The 22,195-nt window shown below is 35.6% G+C and overlaps 1 protein-coding gene across 1 annotated transcript; it reads right to left on the reverse strand.

The window, feature by feature from the left end:
- Nucleotides 1–1,776: 1,776 nt before the first annotated feature.
- Nucleotides 1,777–18,610, reverse strand: LOC139145655 (excitatory amino acid transporter-like). Its single transcript, XM_070716937.1, has 11 exons — nt 18,526–18,610; nt 16,741–16,835; nt 15,958–16,156; nt 13,470–13,680; nt 9,278–9,320; nt 8,538–8,754; nt 7,627–7,753; nt 6,702–6,935; nt 6,073–6,267; nt 5,281–5,415; nt 1,777–4,452 (listed from the first exon to the last, which is right to left on the reverse strand). The coding sequence occupies exons 2-11, from the start codon at nt 16,810–16,812 to the stop codon at nt 4,203–4,205; spliced, it is 1,683 nt and encodes a 560-aa protein (XP_070573038.1). The 5' UTR covers nt 16,813–16,835; nt 18,526–18,610; the 3' UTR covers nt 1,777–4,202.
- Nucleotides 18,611–22,195: the final 3,585 nt, after the last annotated feature.

Below are 22,195 nucleotides of genomic sequence, written 5' to 3' on the forward strand. Positions count from 1 at the left end.
CTGAATTTCAAACCGACAAATGTTAGACTTTCTTTCTCAGGTACTAAAATTTGTAAGACGTCTCCTGATTTTTATTCTTGATTTGTCGGACAAGAGAAAGGTTGAAAGTTTATTTATTTCAGAAGTTTTAAGCAAATGTCATAATATTTAGTAATTAGGTCATTCAGTCTCGAGTCGCGTAGATCTTTATAACAGTGAACTTCACGTCGTCTCTCAAGTCCAATATCAGAATGCACAGCAAAGACTATCAAACTTGTTTTCACGGCCGTCAAAACAAACAGTCATGAGCCACACATCTATACATCCCCCTTAGTGCGCAGAAATAAACGTTTATCGAATCATGGAAACATACGAAAAAAAATACGTTACCACACCAGGTGAAAAATTGTACCCATTACTCTGCACGCGCTGCTGGCTTAGATACGGGCTCTGTTGATCACCTTTATCTTATCACCTCGTGTAAAAGTTTAGACTGCAGAGTGTTCCATGAATTTTTTTTTTCTTTTTTCACGTTTTCCTGGTACAACTTTAGATACACTTCTTAAAACATTAACATCAGCATGTGTATTCATCGAAACGTATTCTGTTGGACCTGGGGCCGGGACCTGGGGGCACTGTACAGTTCGGTGTGACTTTCACAGCACCAGCCAGCGCAGCCACACCAGTTTATAGTGTGCTGGCTTTGCTAACAGCTGGGCTAGTGAGGGCGCTTAGATTTTCAGGGAACTGCTACCAGCGTGTCTTGGTCAAAATTAAGTAACTGATATCAACGTGTCATGGTTAAGATTAATTCGAGGAACTTGTCGACCTTCCATGTAAGATAAATTTAGAACAAATACGAGCAATAAACAGTTTTTTCGTCTGACCACTAAAACCTTTTCATAATGCCTATACACAGTCCCTGTATCAGTTGAGTTTGTACCATCCATACCACTCACATGAAAACAGAGCCTTTAATCACTTCAGCTGGAAATATTTCAATGGTTTAATACTGAAAGGTCTCGGTGTTGTCATGAACAACTATCATGCGCAAGATATTTCACTCCTGGTTTCACTATTCAAAAGCGATGTTGTGTCAAAGGTCATAGTATATTCAAATCAAGTCACATGATGAATATTCATATTGTGTTTTCGATATTTAAAACAACAGGGACTTACTGAAAACATGGTAGGGTTACATGATTTTATTAAAATTTTATCATTTTTATAGTCTAGATATAGCACTAATATGTTACACAATATTGTAATCTCTATTTTTACATTCATAGTGACAAATACAAGTGATATAGTACTTTTTTGTAGCAGTTACAATTTTACGTAAAGAAAGGGAATACAAAAATATATGTACAATAAATCTTACCTAAAAGAGTTATCTTTGAGAGGTACACATAAATGTACATAAAATGACTTCTTTTGTCACTCAGTTAAAAAATGAAATTATTTTGAAGTGATTTTGTTGCTAAAACATTCTTCAATGGGGTACACTGTTCAATAACACAAAGCATTTTGAATATTGCATTTTCTATTTTCATGAATGACTTTCACAGAGATTATATGAAAAAAAGCGTTTGATGCTAACTTTCGACTTTTTGAATATATTTCTAAAAACACCTCATTCCCATTTTTTTCCTGAAAGTTCCAAGAAAATGACAATACTACAGGTGTTTCCTTGCATATCTACATAACACGGTTGGAACTAATTTGGGATAACTAGATGGTGAAGTGATGCCCATTTAATCTACAAATGTAATCTCATCTACATTTTGTACTGTTCTCTTTACATTACATGTTTTTATGAGTAATTTGTAATATTGCAACATTCAGCTAAATTGCACTTTTCACCTTCGAGAAATTTGAAAAATATGAAAATCCAATTATCCTAAATTAGTTCCAATAGTGTTATATGCAAATATTTTGTTAAAGCTATCCATCTTGAGAGACTCATGAATAAAGGTAAGAAAAAAGTTCTTCCCAAAAGTCAATACTTAAGACAATTTCAGAAAACAAAATATGATAACAGGATGTTCATGGAAGAATTCTTTGTGGCATTTTCATTGGGATAAGAGTATTAAAAACTGAACAGGTCACCCTGAATGTATTTGACCTCTCACTTCTCACCTCTCTTCCACCTTTGCCCAGTTGACCTCTGAGTGCCAAAGTCAATTTTTGTCATCTTTACAAAATATAACACAGTCAAATTTTTTCAGATTTTTTCCAAAATTTCAAAAAAAACTGTAGTTAATTAAATGTGATGTCCATTTGCTCCAAAATTATAAAAAAATTACAGAAAAAATCATAAAAATTGGTAAAATGTTGCACTAAAATTTTGGCAGGAAAAATTACAGCACTCAAAGGGTTAACCCTTCCACCACCATGTAGTTTCACCCATCCACATTACAGTTGTACAAAAGTCCTATCTGTGACAGGATTGATACCCTGTATAGGGCAGAACCATTTGATTTGGGGGGGGGGGGCAGAATATCTTCCTATTGAAAACACTGCAAATGTACCAAAGTCTAGTTGTGAGAGGGTTGATATCCTGATTACGATAGAGAAAGATTGTTCTTTGGAAAGATATTGATTGGCATGCAAACCTTTACACCTCTCTTTTTAATTCAGTGTTAGTTGAAATTTGAATGGTTCAGCTGAAACATTAATTCTGTATATTAAGCTACAATTACTTAATCGGAATTAAAATGTATCATTGTCATCAATTTGCTGCTTTACAATCAAAAATTACAATCCGCGGATCAAATTTCACACTTACTGACAAAATGCTGTTCTCTGGTTTCCCATGTTGTAGTTGACACAGCAGCAAATTCTAAAAATAGATTTAGGAGTGGAAGAGATTTGATCTCTGAAATCACAGATTACATCACAATGTACATATGGTCTCCATATTCAGAGATCCATTCAGGTAATAGTTGGCAAAAGACCACTAATTAATTTCCCATAGGCCACCATAGTAGCGTTGAGCTCAATTTTCTTATTCTAAAACATTCAGCGGCACGAATCCTCTTAACAGGTGTTAGGTCAATGTCAGCTTGACTACTAATGAATTTTTCGTGTGGGCAAGTCTACGGAAATTTTGAGTTAGCAATGAAAATTGTACCCTCAGTGTTTTTTTTGACAAAATTCAAGCTCATTATTTAATTTGGTATTTTTTCTATGAGCCTTTCCTCATATTGGTACAGAATGCTTCAACCAACATTCAGTTCTGTATTTTGATTCAAGCAGAAAAATACCTTTACAAAAATACTTCAAATTAAAGTTCAAACCAAACTTGCATCAATGCAGGTGTAAAAACTTCAAGGTCCACAATTTTTCACCCAAACTATCTTCATGGTAAACAAATCTGGAAATGAATTAGTCATCTTTTGCCAGTTGATCTCTCACTTAGAGGCTGCCATGGTCATGTGATGGTCACATGATGTACCAGCAGGTGACCCATCAATTTTAGTACTCTTCATCAGTGACATTTACATTTCTATCTCATGTTATTTACTCAAAACATTTTCTGTATATGAAACACTTCAGTACAAGAGTGATACTCTGTTCTAGATGTTTCAAACACTTTCTAAAAACATGAAAAGATTTGATAAAGATCTGAAGTCCACCAAAATCAGACCCTATATGTAATATTGGATGTTATCTATAGTCACACAAACATTGGACCAGAATAATATCATTTTTCAATAATTTTTTATTTCTTTACAACTAAGCTAGCACTTTTTAAACTGCTTTTCCAGGTAACGCCAGGCATCGTTACAATGGAACCCCTTGTTGTTCATAAAATGGGGAAATTTGATTCATCAAAAAAGCTAAGCTAGCACTTATTAAACTTCTTTTCCAAGTAACGCCAGGCATCGTTACAATGGAACCCCTTGTTGTTCATGAAATGGGGAAATTTGATTCATAAAAAAAAATACACTAGCACTTATTAAACTTCTTTTCCAAGTAACGCCAGGCATCGTTACAATGGAACCCCTTGTTGTTCATGAAATGGGGAAATTTGATTCATAAAAAAAAATACGCTAGCACTTATTAAACTTCTTTTCCAAGTAACGCCAGGCATCGTTACAATGGAACCCCTTGTTGTTCATAAAATGGGGAAATTTGATTCATAAACTAGGCGGCCACTTCAAGTTCTTTTTATTGTAACGCCAGGCATCGTTACAATATGACACGCCTTTTCAATTGTATCATTCTGAAATATACGTGATGGACTCTTGATCTTCAGCATTGACAATACCATTGACTTTGTCATCAGAGTCACCCTTGCTGACACTTGGCTGTAACTTGGACTTGTCATCTGAGTCAGCAATTTTGTTCTCTATGCCTTCCTCCATTTCCAGCATATCCATGTCTTTCAGCTCAACGGTTGACAGATGAGCAACAATTCCGGCACCGTACGAGTCACCAAGTACATTTACTGAGGTACGGAAGCGATCCCTGTGAGGAAACACATAAAAAAGACATACAACCATTCAGATAATGATCATCTACTTTGTAAAATACATTAGTTTGTTCCCATTTTTTCTGGCTGTGAATTACTTGAATTTAAGATTGCTGAAAAATAATTATACATGTGTGACTTATACGGTTTGCTCACACATTGTACTCTGCAACTACTCTGAAAACTAGCAAACACCGTAAACATTTTCACGTACGTTAGAGTACTTCAAAGATAGTAAAGAAATACCAGTCATTAAAGAATCAGAAGTCATAATTTCTGATTCTTTTCCACTGATTTTTGTCTTGTACGTCAACAGCAAGTTGTAGTTTCACTCTCTGCAACATGCTGAAATACCTAAAACATGTTGAAATATTTATCTTGCCAGTGCTTCAAGTTCAAAGTGCACTGTTACTCTTCACTTTTCAATTTTAGTCTCAACTAAAATTGACAAATACTAGGAGTAAAAAGCTGTAGTTGACAAATGAAACAAAAAAGTTAAAAAAAATATCCCTTTAAGGCTGCATTAGTGATACATTTTGCGTATTTCTCAGCACTTTTGTTTTTTGTTTCTCTCTTCCAATCTCTCAAGTACACCACAACAGATGTGTTCAACTTGCAGACAATCCTGTATGTATGGTGTCAAAATGTTTTGTTCTATGGAGTAAATGCATTTATTTTTCAGTGACAAATAATGATAATTTAATGGAGGTTGCCATTGTTTTCTTTGAATCAGTAAATTAAATTGATGTAAGACTGAAAATTATTTGGTAGATGAACAAATGAATAAATATAGAGGTCACAGGGTCATGATCTTTGACACTTACAGTAACCAATCAACAGTCCACAGAAGAGTGACATCACCAGTGGGTAATCCAGCTGCTGTCAGAACTAGCAACATTGTAACCAATCCTGCACTTGGAATGCTTGCAGCTCCAATGCTAGCCAAGGTGGCAGTCAGACTACAGAAAATGAAAAAAATAATTTTTCACTTTCATTTTCATTGAATTTCATTGAAAAAATTCAACTCTCTTTGTGTTTGATCTCATTTGGAATATATTTCTTCAATTAAATATATATATTCAAGCACAGTCCCTCCACACAACACTTGGGAACCCCTTGGTCTCTATTGTTACCATGTGCCTTATGGTTTGATAAGATGTCTGTGTTTGTAATTGTAGGGCTTCATTTCAGTTTGAATACAGTCCACCCCCACACCAAAATAACACCACATTTCATGTGATACCTGTCGTAAAAGTTTATTATCAGGCACAATTTGGACTTGGACGACGCATAAAACAGATTCCATACTTCTAAACAAGAAGAATGACAATGGCAATCGAACACAAGAAATGTATTTTCAAAGGGTGTAAAATGGTTGACACAGGCTTCAGATATTAGAGTAAATATCAGTGGTTCTGGGTAGCAAATGTTCGAAAGAAAAACACGACAAAAATGAATGTGAAATACGGATACCAAACCACAATGCACATACAATTCCTAATCCCGTACTTCAAACATTAAAACAATAGACATTTCCAAACTAGTGTGTGGAGGGACTGTGATTCAAACCATAACCAGCAAAAATAAAAAGCTTGTCTATCGACTTAAATACACACCTTACAGTTACGATGGATCCAGCACCAAGATTTATTCCATTCATCTGAGCAATAAAAATAGCCGCTACAGCTTCGTACAAGGCAGTACCATCCATGTTGACTGTGGCACCAATGGGAAGGACAAAGCGTGTCACCCGTTTGTCAACTTTGTTGTTCTCCTCCAGACATCTGAATGTCACCGGCAAAGTACCCGCACTTGTGTGAGATGAAAAAGATGAACATGAGTGACTGCTTTGTACACAGTGTGTTACTTCTAGTGGATTAATAGGCCAAACCCGGAATTCGAATCGACCACAGTACAAACAAAGCCATGTGCGCAAACGCGCATAGACATACGTGTATTTCCATACGCGTTAGTACACATGTGGGTTTGTTTGTACCGGCATCACGTGATTATTTGGGCGTACTGAGTATGTAAAACGCATTCGCTTCCTTTTTATTCCGGGGAAGAACCATTGTAGCTCAGCTAGGCTGACAGATTTCAAGGTTTGATCCAGTCAAGTAACAAACTTGAAAAGCATCATAGATACCTTTTTAGTCATTAGTGTCTGAAAAACTGTCCCCTAGTCATATACTTCTTTCATATTGATTTAAAATGTTTAAAATGCAAAATACAGAGTGTAACTCACCTGGAGGCTGTGCCAAGGGCAGTTATCCATGCTTGCAGCACTCCAAAAAAGTAAACAAATGGGTTTTTCTTGGTTATCACAAAGAACAGTCCTGGAAGTACCATGAATCCATGAATGACGAGTCCAATAATTACAGTCAACATATACATGCCAAGCTGGGCCAGTACAGATTCCAGATCACCCATGGATAGCAACTTTGCAGCAATCAGGGACATGATACCAACTGGTGAATACCTGCAGGAAAATAAAATCTGTGTCAGTGTGACCTCTAAACCAAATTATATTACACTGGAATACTGATGGCAAAAATACAGTGATCTGATTTGTGGAGATGAGAAAAGAGCTGTGCTGTATTAGTGGTATACAACAGTTGGAATCTGACTCTCTGAACTTCATAATGTTTTTCTAATCTACCAGTTGTTGGAGCTGAATTGAAAGCTCTTGGAGTAAGAAATACCATTTTAGTTTTTTTTAGTTTTTCCCACAAAATTAAGACAGGGTTGGCAGCCATTTTGAGTTTCAAATGTCATTAAATGTCAGGTAATTTGTTTGACTAGTACCAAAATTTACATGGTGACCTGGTTTATTGTTGATTTTCACATGAAAATCAAAACTTAACAGGGGTTGAAAAGTTTTCACTTTCAAGGCACATACTGCCTTAAATATTGCACAATCAACTTGGGAAAGCTGGCACTGCTGTGATGCAAGAGACATTTTCATATTACGTGAACTGCTATCACATTGATTTAAAAAATTTGCATTTTATGTAAAGAATTTGACAAGTTGGAGAGTACACAAGATCTGTATCAACCAGAATGTACTGACACTGAAAAGCAACGGCATACCTCTGCATCAAATCATGGAGGAATTTTGCACAAATATACACCACTGGTGGATGATTTGTAAAAGTTTTCTTGGTACATACCACATGACAATCAGAACCATCTGCATGACAATGTCATTCAGGATCATGAAGAACTGACACATAACATGTGCTTTTTTGCCCATCTTGGCCATCAAGACACCAAAGGTAATGCAGAACACAATCAATCCTACAAAAATCAATTTTTGTATTAATTTTGCTTGTGCTGTTATGCTTATTGACAGTAATAATGTATAAAATTCAAATAATAGAACATTTTTCTCAATAAATAAAGAAGTTTATTATCATTATAACTTGTCCATATAATGTTCATCATTCAAAAAACCACTGAGAAGAATTTTGCTTCATAAGATTTGTACATTTTTCCTTAAAATGCTACCAAGCATAAAAACACAGAAAATCTTTTTCATTTTTGTATTGGAACTTTGCAATTAAGTTCAACGTTAACATTATATCCAGTCAGGGATAAATACAATCTGATTAAAATCAGATGTCGCCTCTCACTACAGTGACAGCAAGAGAAAACTGCGTAAGTAAAGACGTCGCCGTACTCTATATCTGATTTTGATCAGATTGGGATAAACAGGCACTCATAGACTATGGTGTCAAAGAAAAGTGAAAAAAGCCAGTTTTGGAATAATACATTCATTATTTTTCTTCTGGAGAACAAGTGCATATTTTCTTCTTCTCCCCAAAATGCATTAAAAATAAGAAGTTTCGGCCTTGAACACACAATGAATTGTTTACAATATGCAATACCATTTTGTATCAATGTATAACACTCTAGATCAGAATTCATTAGTAACAATAACAGACATTATACACACATACAGGCTGTGTTGATCAATGTTGTATTCATGGCATTTTGACATGATTTGGGAAATATATCATATGAACTTTCTGACATTTCATTAAAGAATTTCCTCATGTAAAGAACTCAAAGCAAAACTCACCAAGTACATTCATTCCGTCCGACAAAACAAGGCTCCGTTTGGTCGTTTCACCAACTACATAGGTGATGGTCTCTTCAACGTATGTGATGTTTGTTTCATTGATACGATATAGTCCAGCTTTGTTAAAGTCCGTCAAGTTTGCAACCGCTGCCTCATTGAGTGTCACGTTGATAGTCCTTTGTGCAAGGAGGGGAACAGTTTCCAGTTCCGTTTTAGTCTATTGAATTGCAAATAAAACAAAATTATCACCCATCACAAACTGAACACCAGCAGAACTTGGGTTCAAAGAAATACACCAGCCATCAGTGGATGTGAAGAGAAGCATATTTACAAAGTGTATCATTTTTTTCTATCAATACAGGCTGGGCTGCTGTTCTGCTTTCTGTAAAGTCAAACACTAAACAGTAAAATTACATGATGTTGAAAGTGCAATGACTGACTGACGGTACAGCACATTCTACAAAAACAAAATACTGCTAACTTTTAGACTGCGAGGGCGCACACACTTAAAACAGATAGATGGAGGCCCTCTGCTCAAGCAATTTAACTCCTGTGGGAGAAAATCACCCAATTAAGAGTTCATTACAGATTCAGGATTAAAGGATTAGGCACAAGTACTCTGACAATTTACCCTTTTCTTCTAAACTTTTTCTTGATTTTATAGGTCATTTGGGGTTAAGGATTCAAAGGTCAAATGGGGATAGCTAACGTATCTTTCAGGGGCACCTCATTGTACACACCTGTTTGAAGCAAGCTTGCACTAAATTTGCCGGGATCAGGTTTCTGTAAGAGACAAGTTCAATTTTAAGATGTGAGTAGTGTGAAAAAGCACACTGTTGTAATAAAGCTTAGTATAGTATACCCAAACCTTACAATTATTAGTGCAATTTACTCTGATAACTTGAAAGTGCATCCTAAACTGACATCAATTTCTAAACTCTTCTGATGATTATTATGTTTTGGAATAATATGCAAGACAACATAGCTTGTATGAATCAGTTTCCGTATCTTCTGCAGGGAAAGACACTAAGGGTTGTCCGATTGCCCGGGGCAAGTGAAAGTCGCGTTCGGACAAGTGAACCTCCGATGCCACTTGCCCGACGGGACAAGTGCAAAAAATAATTACCTAGAAATCGAATTCACGAGAGCGATTTCTGGTGAGGGAACATGGACTTAAACAACAACAAATAATCATATTATGTCATTGTGAACATTTCCATAAAATTTTTCATAAAATTGCATGAAGAGTTGACGAAAAGAATCATATTGTCGCTGTCAATAAAATCCAGTTCAAACAATACACCGGTACCGGTAAATTACCGTACGCTGATTTTGCATATGAAAAAGCTGTTCAGCTGGTGGAACGTACGTTCACCAAAGTTCATTGCACTGACTGTGAAGTACGGTGTCTCACAATATGTCGATACGGTAAAAAAAGAAACACACAGCGGTTTTTGTGCTTTGTATGAACGTTTATAATAATGTTAAAATAAAGTCCAGTGGTTAAAAATCACCACATAAAATTGGACTTTTACTAAAACGTACTCTTCAATGTTAACTTGTTGAGGGACAGTGAGTGGCAAAGTCAGTGGCAAGACCGCATGCAATGAAGTCCTGAGCAATATTTGGTGTAAACGGGTCAAGTCTTTGAATTTTCAACAAACACTGACTTAATTTTCAGGTCAATAAGCCAAAAGTTACTTGTCCGTGGCGACCAACCTCTCTGTTTGTGAATTTTCCCATTCTAAAATGACTGTCAAGAAGCAATTGGAGCGAGTTTGACATCGAGAAATTCAGCTTTCAAGACACATTGAAAAACACAGACGCCTTAGGTTGTTGGTTTTAATTCTATTTAGTCTGCGCATGAGCAATAATAAGACCGCCTAGGTTATTAGAAAAACATAGGATACTGTTATAGTGCAATGGCAATCCAAACTTTATAGGGCTGGTGTATGATATAAGCGCAGTAAAAACATGACAAAGAAGTACATTATTTTTCAGAAGCTTCAAAAACATTCCTTTATAGCTACAGATTTTTTCTTTCTGTATAGATAAGTTAAAACTTTTAAAAGCAAAAAGACCTTGAAGGTACAATTGAAATGGCTGTTATTATTTGTACATTAAGCCCCAAGAAAGTAAACATACAAACATATGAAATGTTAGAATTTTTTCTATGAATATGAAACCCCCCACTAGCTGTAAATCTTGAAATTTGTTGACCTAAAAAGGCTTCCTATTTGCTCTGGTTTACTTTAAATTCTACCCATTTACAGGATATAGTCTTTTACTGGTGTACAAAAAATTCTTTAGTGAAAAATTGGACGAGTAAATTTGCATTTTAACCATTATTATGATTTCCCACCATACTAAAAAGAAAACAAAGCATGTCCCAGTTGAAAACATTCAACACTATGCATTACATTGGACAAATCTGTTGTTTCCATGAATATTCAAATGCATATATGCACGGTGTACACTGGTTTTGCTATATTTGCATGGGGTGCCAGTTTATGTTTGGGCAGATAATTATTATTTTTGTTGTTCAAAATTGCACATGCAGTCGCACTGGGCAGTTAACAATACTTGTGTTCCAACCCCTCAAAGAGCAAATTCCAAAAAACTTGTTTTAGTTCAGAAGTAAAATCACATAAAGAATGCTAAAAGATACAGGTAATGGGGCTTTAGTAATTAATGGAATATAAATGAGCCATCCAGCACTCTTAGAAGTGTGAAGAGAACCCAATGAGAATGTCTGACATTTTCTCATGATATCATGATAATTTTCAAAATAAAGTGCGTGAAATGAAAAACCAATGTTTTAGCTTTTTTCAAACACATAAATTATACTGGGCAAGTGGTTTTCCAATTCGGGCAAGTGAACTGAACCCCCCACTTGCCCGAAGGGCAAGTGGATAAAAAAATAAGTGTCTTTCCCTGTTCTGCAATGATTGCATTTATTGTTCCATCACATATTTCACATATCTTGACTCTATTATCATGAATGTAATATTCCTAAGTAATATCCAATCAAACAAGATTTTTACCGTATCCTTATAATTTACAAGAAAATGTTTGAGAGTAAACGGTTGCTTTGTCAGAGATGTCTGTTTTTATTGGCATTTCAGGAATGTAGATAATAGACAGAAAAAACAACCACCTGTAGGTGGCAAACTTCCGGCTGTAAGCAAGAGAAATCCACCCAAGTAACATAATGTTGAGATTTTTACATGTAAAAAGTCCCTCTGTGTCTATTCCAATTTCCGTCTGTAACTAAACTTTTCCATGCCGTGCAGAAATTATCTACATCCCTGCATTTTGCATTGCATAATTACTGAAATATTGGATGAAAAAAAGGGGCAAGTCAATATTTTTTTTAAATATGGAATCAGTAATTTTTGTTTCATGTGAGAAATTGCAGGTCATCAGATTCTACTCCCTCAGTGACATAATTATGTTACTCGGAAGAAATTATGTAATAATCACATTTACATACTATATGTATACACAAAAAGAAAGTAGAGCTGTAGTAATCAATAATTTACTGTGTGTCAGGTAACAAAGAGCAAAATAACTTCTCACCAGAAACAAAAATAAAGCAAAAAGAATTTGAAAAGAGGGTGATTTTATCCCTTTAAACCTCTGAGAGTTGTAATTTTTCTCACCCAAATTTTTGTCCATCAGCTTTCCAATTTTTATGAGTTTTTTGTAACTCATTTCATAATTTTGGACAAAATGGCTATAACTATTTATATACTACTGTTTTTATCAATTTTTTTTTAGAAAATTTGAAAAAATTGTCTGGAAATGAAAAAAATTGTGCCTGTTATATATTTTATGAAGGCGACAACTCTCAGAATGGACTTTGGCACTCAAAGTGTTAACCTGTGAGTGTGAAAGTAAATTTTTGTTGCCTCTTAAAATATAGCCCAATCAAGTTTACTCAGATTTTTGCCAAAATTTTGATAGAAAACTATAGCTAATGAAATATGATGTTCAATTTGGTCTCTCAGAATGGACTTTGGCACTCAAAGTGTTAACCTGTGAGTGTGAAAGTAAATTTTTGTTGCCTCTTAAAATATAGCCCAATCAAGTTTACTCAGATTTTTGCCAAAATTTTGATAGAAAACTATAGCTAATGAAATATGATGTTCAATTTGGTCCAAAATCATCACAAAAAATACAGAAAAATTCATAAAAAATTGGTAAAATCTTGCACTAAAATTTTGGTGGGAAAAATTACAGCACTCAAAGGGTTAATTAAAAGAAATAAACAACAATTATTTAATATACATAATTGTTGGTCTCAAGACAACTGTAGAGACTGGAAGATCAATTTCACGAGGCAAGGCTGTATCCCTGGAATAGGAAGGTTACAATCCTGAATCAAGTCACTTATCTGCTAGTCTTGGGATTCAGAGCATCATTCATTTCAGTGTACTCTGATTGAATTGATATTCAAAGTCTCTTAGTCTACCTGGGATACATGAAAACCTTCATGAGAATACAGATTTGAGGGTTACACGCTGACCCAGCAAAAATCTGAACACTGCAGGGATATCTTCAAAGAGTTTGTAAATTAAAGTGTATGCAATGAAATAACCCAATTCAGCATCCATCAAAACATAGCAGACACATAGATAATTTACATAACTATACCTAATTTGTATATTCTTGCGTTATGCAAAATGAATCCTAGTGTGAAGCCGAAATGATGAAAATTGTGCACAGACACAGGGGTGGCCAATCCCTCCAATGTCCTATCATAATACTGAACTCTGTGATTGAAATCTCTGCAAAAGTTAAAGTATGTGAGGCAGAACAAACAGCAAGATAGTTGTTGGTCTACCAGTTGAAATGAAAAATTTCTCAATGGACATATTTGTGAAATTATACCGGTATTTGTACTTCTCGGATCAAAATGTCAGGACATACCGTAATAAATCCAAAATAGCATCAAGGGTGTCCACTTTCCTTTCATCACCTTCTTCAATGTCCAGTTGTTCTTTCTTTTCACGGTCGCCAGGATGGATGGAAACCACCAAGATAATTCCCAGTATGGCAGCAAACAGGGTTGTACAGAAGTAGTAGACCAAGGCACGTGTTCCCATTCTGCCACTCGACTTGGCATCCAACTGAGCTAGCCCTAAAACAAACACAACACACACATAATTCTGAGTTAGACACAAAAGAAACCCAACACACACAATACAAGAGGTCGGATGCTCCTTTGCACATAGTCACACTCAGCAAAACTATACCACACAACTCAGGTTAACTTGGTTGTGTTCATTTTCATAACTCAATCTACTTCTTACATCACCTTAACACATATAGTATATTTTATATTATATCATACCAGTGTATTGATGGTGCAAATACAGCGATCTGATTGGTCGAGACGCGAAAGGAACCGTGGTATATTAACGATATACCACGGCTGGCATGCGCACTAGCTCTCAGCTTGAGGAAAAGTCCTTTTATCATATGACATTCCACGCCAGAATTTCAATATACTGTTATGATATAATAGCAATAAATCACACCCAGCGACGGTATACCACACAAGTTTGACCATTTCACTTCATATGCATTCGCTATCGCTGGTGCATATATGTCGTGAACTGGTCAAAATCTCGTGGTATACCATCGCTGGGTGTGATTTATTGCTTAAATATATATTATATAATGTTTTATATGTAAAAATTAAACCTCTGTAGACTGAACTGACTCATAGTGCGGGACAACACAATTGACATAAGCTGTGACAAGAACAGTGATGGGATGAATGAAATGGCAACAGGTTGAGTTGTGCTTGCTTTTATAGATAGATCTCATAATTCACCAGAATTATAATATATGTCGACATACTCAAATAAGGAATGAAAATCACAGAGGTTATAGAGATTATGTACCACAAAAAAATAATGTTTGACAATATAAGATGAATGCACCTTATAACAGTGAATAACACTGTGATCTAACACCTAATTCAGAAATGTCTCTGAAAATCAAGCTTGGTTGAACATCAGGAAATGAAATGGTATCAAGAAAGGACTCTATCATAGCCTGTGATGGCTATACTGTGCAGAAGTGCAAAAATTTTTTATTCCTGCACTGGCAGGTTAACCTGGCAAGCAGGATATTGAGGTACATCCTATAAAGTGACAGAGTTGTGTAATTTTGGGAATAGAAACATGGCTCACACGGTAAATTATATTCTTTTCAAGTGAATAGCAAGATTTGGCAAATCAAATCACTGTCAAACACTCTCGATTATGAATTTGTGTCACAATTTTGCTGGATTTTTTCTGAACACAGCCACTGTCAAATTTCTTTTTGTGATATTAATTATGCGGGGACAGAGCATTCTGTTTTGGGATATTTTTTGTAATACAATTATGTAAAATTTGATAATTATAACCTTTTATCCTTACATTAATGTAGTGTCATCAATGTGAGCTCAGTTCAATATTTTGTAACACCACCAACTTGATCAAAAATGTTTTCTTGGAACATTGAATAGGCAATAAGTTTTGAGTTAATATGAAATATTTACTGATAGAGGGCGCTCTTTGCAGTGACAGTCATATGTATGAAACATTTTCGGAAAAATTTTTCCTACCTAATGTCAACAATCAGATAAAGTCTGCTTGCTCCATATATGTTTGGGCAAAATTGCATTTCAAATATCCATGGGTTTCACTGCCAAACCTGATAATTGCTGCACCACTGAGGATCTACAGTTTTCAGTTTTTTGTGCTTTAATGACTATGTCTGTTTGTATGTGATACCATGTCTGTGTTTAGATGTACTACGATATTAAAGGCCAAAAAGCTATATCTTTTAGCATTGTTTTTGTGATTTTACTTCCAAACTAAAACAAGTTCGTGGGAATGTACTCTTTGAGGAGTGTTTATACAAGTATAACTGTCCACTTGCACTGCATGTGCAATTTTGAGCAAGATGAATAATGAACGTTTGCCCAAATATAAAATGGCGCCCTCATGCAAATAAAGCGAAAACACTGTACATCATGCACATATGCATTTGAATCTTCACAGAAACAACAGAGTAGTCCAATGTAATGTGTAGTGTTAAATGTTTCCCACTGGGACATCATACACTTTGTTTTCTTTGTAAAATAACCAGTTTTTAAAAATGGCAGGAAATAAAGATAACGTTTAAAATTGAAATTTACTTGTCCAATTTTTCAGTAGCAAAAAACTATATCCTTTAAATTTGTAGAATTTAAAGAAAACCAGAGAAAATAATAAGCCTTTTTCAGGTCAACAAATTTTAAGAGTTAGAGCTACAGGGGCTTTAAAATTATAGACAGTCTATGTTGTTGCTTTATAATTGAGTCTGCAAGGATGTACAAAAGAAGCAGTACAGTAGCTGTTGAGAAATTTACTAACAATACCTGTGATAAGTGAAGATATAATAAGCGGTAATATCAACATTTTAAGGAGACGCATAAGGATCTCCCCTGGAAATCCTATCAGCAGTATGGCCGTCTCTGATGGTTCGACGGCACGTAAGGCCAGTCCAAAGATGATGCCAAGGACCACACCTGTTACTGTCAGAACAAGTAGGAGGTCCTTCTTGATCCATGCCAGTACCTGTTGAGAGTAAAATTACAGAATTACAAGTCACCCTTCAGGACTATACTGAATGTAAACACTTGTGTACTGTAAAATTACTTAAGCTGTCCATCCTACCAATTGTTAGGGTGTTGCCCCTTTATATTCTGTCGGAGGGTTGGATCTCTATACAGTAACATGGTGCAAAATAGATCCGTGCAGTGAAAACAATGTAATGATGATAAAGGCTTTATACATGTATGATGTACCACATGCTCATGAAAGTTTGTGACTGTTTACAGATGGTTAATAATGAAATATGAAAAATTTGGCAATACAAAAGTTGATTAACAGCATGTTGAGATCAGTTAGAACATTTTATGAAGATAAAGTCACTTTCTTTACATTGAACATTTTCGGAATGTCTGTTTTTTAATATGCAACAGTTATTTTTGTCTTATGATCAGCATCTTTATTTACTTTTACCATTCTGATTTGTACAAGTTTGACCCTTTTACCGCCATTTTTTCTATTCTATTGATTACAATAGTGAGCATGGATCTGTATTGGAGGAAGCAGGTAAAATCATGGTTCAAAAATTTCAGATAAGTAGATTTGCTTACCTTGGCATGCCAAGGCTTTGGCTGAATTGCATCAGTTTCTGAACCTGATTCAATGTCAACCATGTTGAACATCAGTTCAGTTCGGTGTATAACTTCTGGAAGATGAAAAAGAACAGTGCATACAGCAAGAGTTGCTAAATTGATATATTGAGAGGGTTTGGCCAAGCTGATACTAACTCAGTTTTCTCTCTACAACGATTAAATCTTATAGAAGAAATAAATAATTGGAGAAATGAAAGGATCTGATGGCTTGGCAGAAAGAAATATGCAAGTAGTAGAATTTATGACAGATATTAGATATACATCAGATAGACAGTCAGAAGACTTGTAGGTAGATATATAGATAGATAGATAGATAGATAGATAGATAGATAGATAGATAGATAGATAGATAGACACACTGGTAGTATTGGCTGTTATTTGCCATGGAGAACAATATTAGAATTGTTGCCTGTTATTCATAAGTTTAGAACAAAAACAGCTTATGTGTGGTTCCAGTTATTGCTTATATGAAATGGAGTAGTTTGGTTTGAAGTTTTTTTTACTTTTTTATAGTAAATGTGGTAACATCGTATATTATTTTTTTAATGAAAAGTCAGACAAATTTAGACAGAGTAAGTTGCATTCCTGAAACAAATACATTTTTGGGGCCTTTTACAACGCACAACCAATCTTATAAAGTACAGTCTTCCCTGTTTAATTTTGGAGTTTTACTTGAAAACATCTTTCCCTAATGAATCCTCTGATCAATCAATCCACCCAGATACTATGATGAAAAAATTATCAAAAGTTACTGAAAAATTGTACACTAAAATCACAAATCAAAGGTCAACTAAACATCATCTCTGGGTAATGAGTTTAAATTTATAACTCAACTGGAAATCTGGATGGGAATTGTTACAGACACTTCTCTGTCTTGATGGGAAAGAAGAGTAAAAAACCTGTGGTTGATACACTGAACAACATTTTCAAAGAGACAGGAAAAAAAACATCGCAGTATTACATTTTAATATTTTATGAACCGCTAGCTAATATGCCATGGCACAAAGTCAGCAGGGTGACAGAATGCATTCAGCAAAATCATTGAATCTCGATAATGTAAGGTGACCCGGCCAAAAGAGTAAAAGTTAGAATTTTTGCCCAGTTTTGGCTTTTAAAAGTACTTGGCAGTGCAAAGAACATGAATCGACACACTTGCTGTTTAAGTTTTCTGAACATCCTACATAATTTGACCATTTTACCAATACTCATATGGCAGAACTTAGCGAGAACAGTCATGATACAATGGATATAAATAATCGGTCACAGTAAATGCAGCCAGTCTTGAAACATTGAAACTACGAGCCTCGAGGCTGAGAAGTGTGGAATGTTCTGTAGTGACCTTTAGATTGTGTCTTTATATTTTATATTTTATGCATAATTGATATTAATAGTAAACGTGTATCCCCCATTTGGCTGTCGTTGCCGTGAGTTTGTCATGCTTCAACATCTGCTGTCCGAAAACAGATGCTCGGTATTTACATATACATCACTCTTATTTTCGTAGAATGTATGACAGACTTTCACACGCGGTGCCACCTTGTAGGATTTTTGTAATCGCTGCCTGATTATTACTATCAAACTATATTAGTCAGATGCACCAACTTGGTCGCTGATATACAAACATCGGCGCGGCAAGGTGTACTACGAGATGAGGAAGGTGTCGTGCGCACACAACTCTCTTTTCAAATCCACGCTGTACAAAAATTATCAGACACGATAAATTTTAACAGGTTGGCCACTTACAGTCTCATTCTTGATTTCTCGCAATCCACAATTTCTTGTGGGGCAGTCAAGCTGCAGCGTACGTTCTTCCATCATGTGAACCGTAAATGAAAGCAATGGCAACAGGTGCACTATTTCATGTGTCTACGCACAAAACGTAACGAACGCAAGAACAAACGCGGTTTCACATATCCAGGCCTCTGACATTTCCCGTCGTAGAGGGCAGCAAACAATAGGGTCACATGGGGTCACGGTGAAAGGATATTTCTATCCCATCGGCACCATCGATTGAAAGGGGTTGTCTTTTATGCCGATTTTTTGACCCTAAACTATTATTTTTCTGAGGTCACCTACAGTCTAAGCTAGCGCTAAGCTTAAAGGTCGAACCTAACTCTTTGACGCCCTTCTCGATATATTGCTTTTACGCTTTATTCTAAGCACTTTTTGTAAATGCAGATATTTATGAAAGAGGGGAAAGTTTGTGGTCACAGCACAGGGAACTCAGTCTCCGATGTTTTCTTGTTTGTTTAATAGTTTGTTCACGAACACATACATGTAGTATATAACAACACAGCCGAAACATGAAGATGTATGCTTGATTAATGGTGTGTACGTTTTCTTTATTTGCATTTGGCTTTTTGGTTGGTTTGTTATTTGGTTTGTTAGTAGGTTGTTTTGTTTTGTTTGTTTGTTTGTTTGTTTGAAATAAAGTAATAAATAAAACAAAACATATGAAATTATGGCAGGAACAGAAAACACACTCTACCAAAACTAACACTCGCCAGGACAAACACGTTCTTTCGTCCAGGCAGATCGTAATCTATTCCGCAATTTATTGGCGCGTCCGAACGGTTCGTGTAAATTTTAATAAAATTACAGGAATAGAGATTTCTCTCATAAAATCATGTGAATAGTACAGTTGTTCACTCTATAAATCGTCAAGTCGTCCTGACATAGTCATCCATATTCACGAGTTTGATCAACTAGCTGGGTCGACGAGATCGAATAGTCATCAAAGCAAAGACTTACTAACAGAGGCAAAATCAAACAGAGACGATAAACATCAGCTTGATAAATGCTCCGAAAGCCCTCGTTTGCATTCATGAAGAAACGATATGCACGCAAAATCTTTCTTACATGTTACATGAAATAATAACACATCGGTGTAATTCAGCAGGCATGTTACTTAATCTACCTTTCTTGTGGCGGTTAAGTTTTTCTCCAACAAAATTAGTTTTTGGTTTTTTTTTTGATTGATTGATTGATTTATTTAGCACTTAAAAAATAACCATACAGTACAAACAAGAAAAAGACAAAGACAGAAGTGCTGGGATAACACAGAAAAGTTAAAAACTTATTTCCACTGTGGTCCCACGAAAAACAAAATCACAAGCAAATCGGCACGACAACAATTAATAAAATACAAAATCATTTTGCTCGCGTTGAATCATTGCTTCATAAAAATACTTCTTTAACTTTCTTTTAAACAGAGAATTTGAAGTAATATAGGGTTATTCACAAAATACGGCCCTGTATGGACGAGGGCTCAGTGAGTGACGTATTGGACGAGCCGAAGGCGAGTCCAATACGTCACTCACTGAGCCCGAGTCCATACAGGGCTGTATTTTGTGTATAACCCTATTATTATACTCCTCCCTCCATTAATTGTCCGTATAAACTAATTCTATGGTAAATTTTTAGGGATGCGGCACGCGCGATATGAGTGGAACGCGTGCGACTTGCGTTGGCACGAAGCCAATTAATTTTCAGTGCAGTACAAGCAAACTTCACTGAATGTTTTCAATTTAACTAGTTTTTTTAAATAAAAATCAAGTGCATTTAGACTCAGTTTTGTGTTTAGCGTGTTTTAAACCTTATACTATGAATACATTTTGGTGGAAGTTGTTATTATGTCTATAACTCACCGTAAAATAGTTTGTTTACATCCGATAATTGCTAGGTCAAAGGTCAAATAGGCGCGTCGCGCGTCTCCCGTATTCGGGACTCCGCGTACTATACAAAATACGGAAAGTTATTGGACGGTCAAACTCCCATAGGTTACGGCAGTAGGTGTATAATAATACTCTGTATATTTCTTGGAACTTTGTTCCATTCAACACTAGCTGTATATACAAAACTATTCTGATAAAACCGAGCCCCACCTTGAATAAAAATAGAATAGGGTCCGGATCTCGTTCTATGGACATGACTGTTAAAAACAAAATTATCAGACAAATATTTCGGTGCTAATCCTAATGTAACTCTATGAACATGATTGAGTTTTATATATGCGACTCTGTGGTTAACAGGTAGCCATCCCATTTGTTTGAAGTGAACCGATTCAAGGTGTGCTCTTGCTGACATACCAAGGGCAAACCGTATAACTTTATTTTGGGAAGTTTGAAGTTTTTGTTTGCTTTTTAAAGTCAAGGCACTATACCAGTAAGAGCTTGCATAATCAAAATGGCATTGTATCAAACAGTTAGCCAACAGTTTTCTCGTATGAAAATCTAAAAACTTCTTATTACGATATAAAAACTTGAGACGAGAACATGTCTTTTAATAACCTTAGATGCTACTGTTTCACCAGACAAGGATTGATCCAAGTCAGTACCAAGATATTGCACACACTGTTTTGCAGCGATGTTGACATCCCCACACAGAACCTGCATTTCCGAACACTGTTTTAATTTTCGACTAGAACCAAACAGGATAGATTCTGTTTTACCGACATGAAGAGACAATTTATTATCAATTAGCCATTCATTGAGATAACCCAATTCCTTACTAAGTTTTGTTTGAATATGTTCAACATCTCTGCCAAACACAAGAAGAGCTGAATCATCAGCATATAACAGCAGTTTGCATGACACTGCTGATTGCATATCGTTTACATACATTGAAAAAAGTAAAGGCCCCAGTATAGAGCCTTGCGGTACTCCACAATCAACTGAGTTATTATTAGAAAGAGTACCGTTCACGGCCTGAGTTCTACCAGACAGATATGACTTGAACCACCGTACTGACTCTTTATTCATGCCACATGCATCAAGCTTTTCCAACAGTATTACATGGTCAACTGTATCAAAGGCTTTCTGAAGATCTATCAAAACCATGCCTGTTAGCTCCCCTTTATCCATATTTGACCTAATATAGTCAGTAAGGTGGATCAGACAGGTGTCCGTAGAAAACCCAGGTCGAAAACCAGATTGAGATTCATACAAAATGTCAAACTTCTGAAGATATTGTTCAAATTGATTTTAAACTACTCTTTCTAAAACTTTGGAGACCACACTCAAAATTGAGACTGGACGATAATTTCCTTCAAAGGTCTTATCTCCTTTTTTGTAAAGAGGTATCACTCTAGCACGTTTAAGTTCAGATGGCACTTCTCCATGATAAATAGACAGGTTTATAATGTGTGTAAGTGGAGCACTGATTTGTTGAACTACCTTTCTTGTACTACGTATTGACTGAAATAAAAACAATTTACAGATCGAAAACAACAAAGGTATCGCCAGCGCCAGTTTGTACAGGTATATAGTGGTCGGGCCACTGTACTCAAGCTCACAGATACTCTGTACTCTGTACATTTATTACACACATCAACCTTGTACGAGTCGAACGCTGTATGTCAATATGCGCTATAAATTCTCGAAGCAAAACCATTCTTAAAAATAAAATGAAATAA

Source organism: Ptychodera flava, chromosome 12, assembly GCF_041260155.1.
Source record: "Ptychodera flava strain L36383 chromosome 12, AS_Pfla_20210202, whole genome shotgun sequence".
NCBI lineage: Eukaryota > Metazoa > Hemichordata > Enteropneusta > Ptychoderidae > Ptychodera > Ptychodera flava.